Source organism: Eurypyga helias, unplaced genomic scaffold (assembly GCF_000690775.1).
Source record: "Eurypyga helias isolate BGI_N326 unplaced genomic scaffold, ASM69077v1 scaffold19161, whole genome shotgun sequence".
NCBI classification, from domain to species: domain Eukaryota; kingdom Metazoa; phylum Chordata; class Aves; order Eurypygiformes; family Eurypygidae; genus Eurypyga; species Eurypyga helias.
This window is the reverse complement of record NW_010232957.1, coordinates 1,995-2,919: the sequence shown is the minus strand read 5'-3', so window position 1 is coordinate 2,919 and position 925 is coordinate 1,995. Positions and strand designations below refer to the sequence as shown.

The following is a 925-nucleotide window of genomic DNA, read 5'->3' as shown; positions in this document are numbered from 1 at the left end:
CCCCAGCCGTATTCCCGAGGAAACCTTGCCGTTCGGCTTCCTCCCGCGGCGGCCGGAAGACGAGGATCTCCTTCCCAAGGCGTTCTTGGCATAGCCGGAGGAGATGCCGCCTCGGGATTTGCCCAGCACTCCGAATTCCTCCTGGGAGCTGTCCTCCTCCGTTTCACTCGTCCAGCCGTCGTCTGCTGGGAAAAGCCAAGAAAATATAAGGAAGGGAACCCACCCCCCATCCATCCCGACTGTTGGCCGAGTCCAACACGACAGACTTGGCCCCTGGATCGCATCTGGCTCCGCTGATCCAGAAGAAGCTGAATCCAGGGAGAAGCATTTGGCATTCCCAACTCCCGATGCCCAAACGGGTCCCCAACACCCCCTTCCCCCTCCCAGTTACACCAGTTTCCAGTACGATCCGGAACCGGCCCATCCCATCTCGAGGGTTGGTCTTTTCCAACCTAAAACATTCCGGGATCTCGCTGGAGGCCCCGTTTTGGGGTGGAAAAGTCCTTTACCTGAGTAAGAGGAGTCGGAGCCGGACAAGCTTCCGTCACCTCGGCAGCTTCTCCGGCGTTTCCTTCTCCTCGGCCACAGCCTCAAGAGGGGTTTGGCCAGTTCTTCCTCCTCCTCCGAGCTCGGGATGTCCGGGATCCAAACCTCCTGTTCTCGCTCCGGCCGAGCGAGAAGGTCGGGATCGCACGCCGGGAAGCCTGATGGGGTAGACAGCGCTGGATTACCGGGAAAAGAAGGACGTTCCCTGCAATGCCTCGTTACCGGAGAGGGGCCGTGGGGCGCATCCCGGGGAGCTTCCCGGGTGGTGGAGCCACAGAATGGGAAGCTCGAGAGGAATCAGCCCCAAAACCACATTCTGAGGAGAAAGGAAAAGCCCCATGGGATCGAGAGCGGTTGGGAAAGCACGAGGTGGGACAAT

General features: G+C 60.0%; 1 protein-coding gene across 1 annotated transcript in view; it reads right to left on the bottom strand.

The window, feature by feature from the left end:
* LOC104517043 (zinc finger protein OZF-like) overlaps positions 1–925 on the bottom strand; it is a gene marked incomplete at its 5' end in the record, with an annotated part of 2,533 nt that overhangs the window by 1,155 nt on the left and 453 nt on the right. The window contains 2 exons of the mRNA XM_010161586.1: positions 8–182; positions 510–704. Of these exons, the coding sequence (XP_010159888.1) occupies positions 8–182; positions 510–704 (370 nt within the window). The remainder of the gene's footprint in view (positions 1–7; positions 183–509; positions 705–925) is intronic.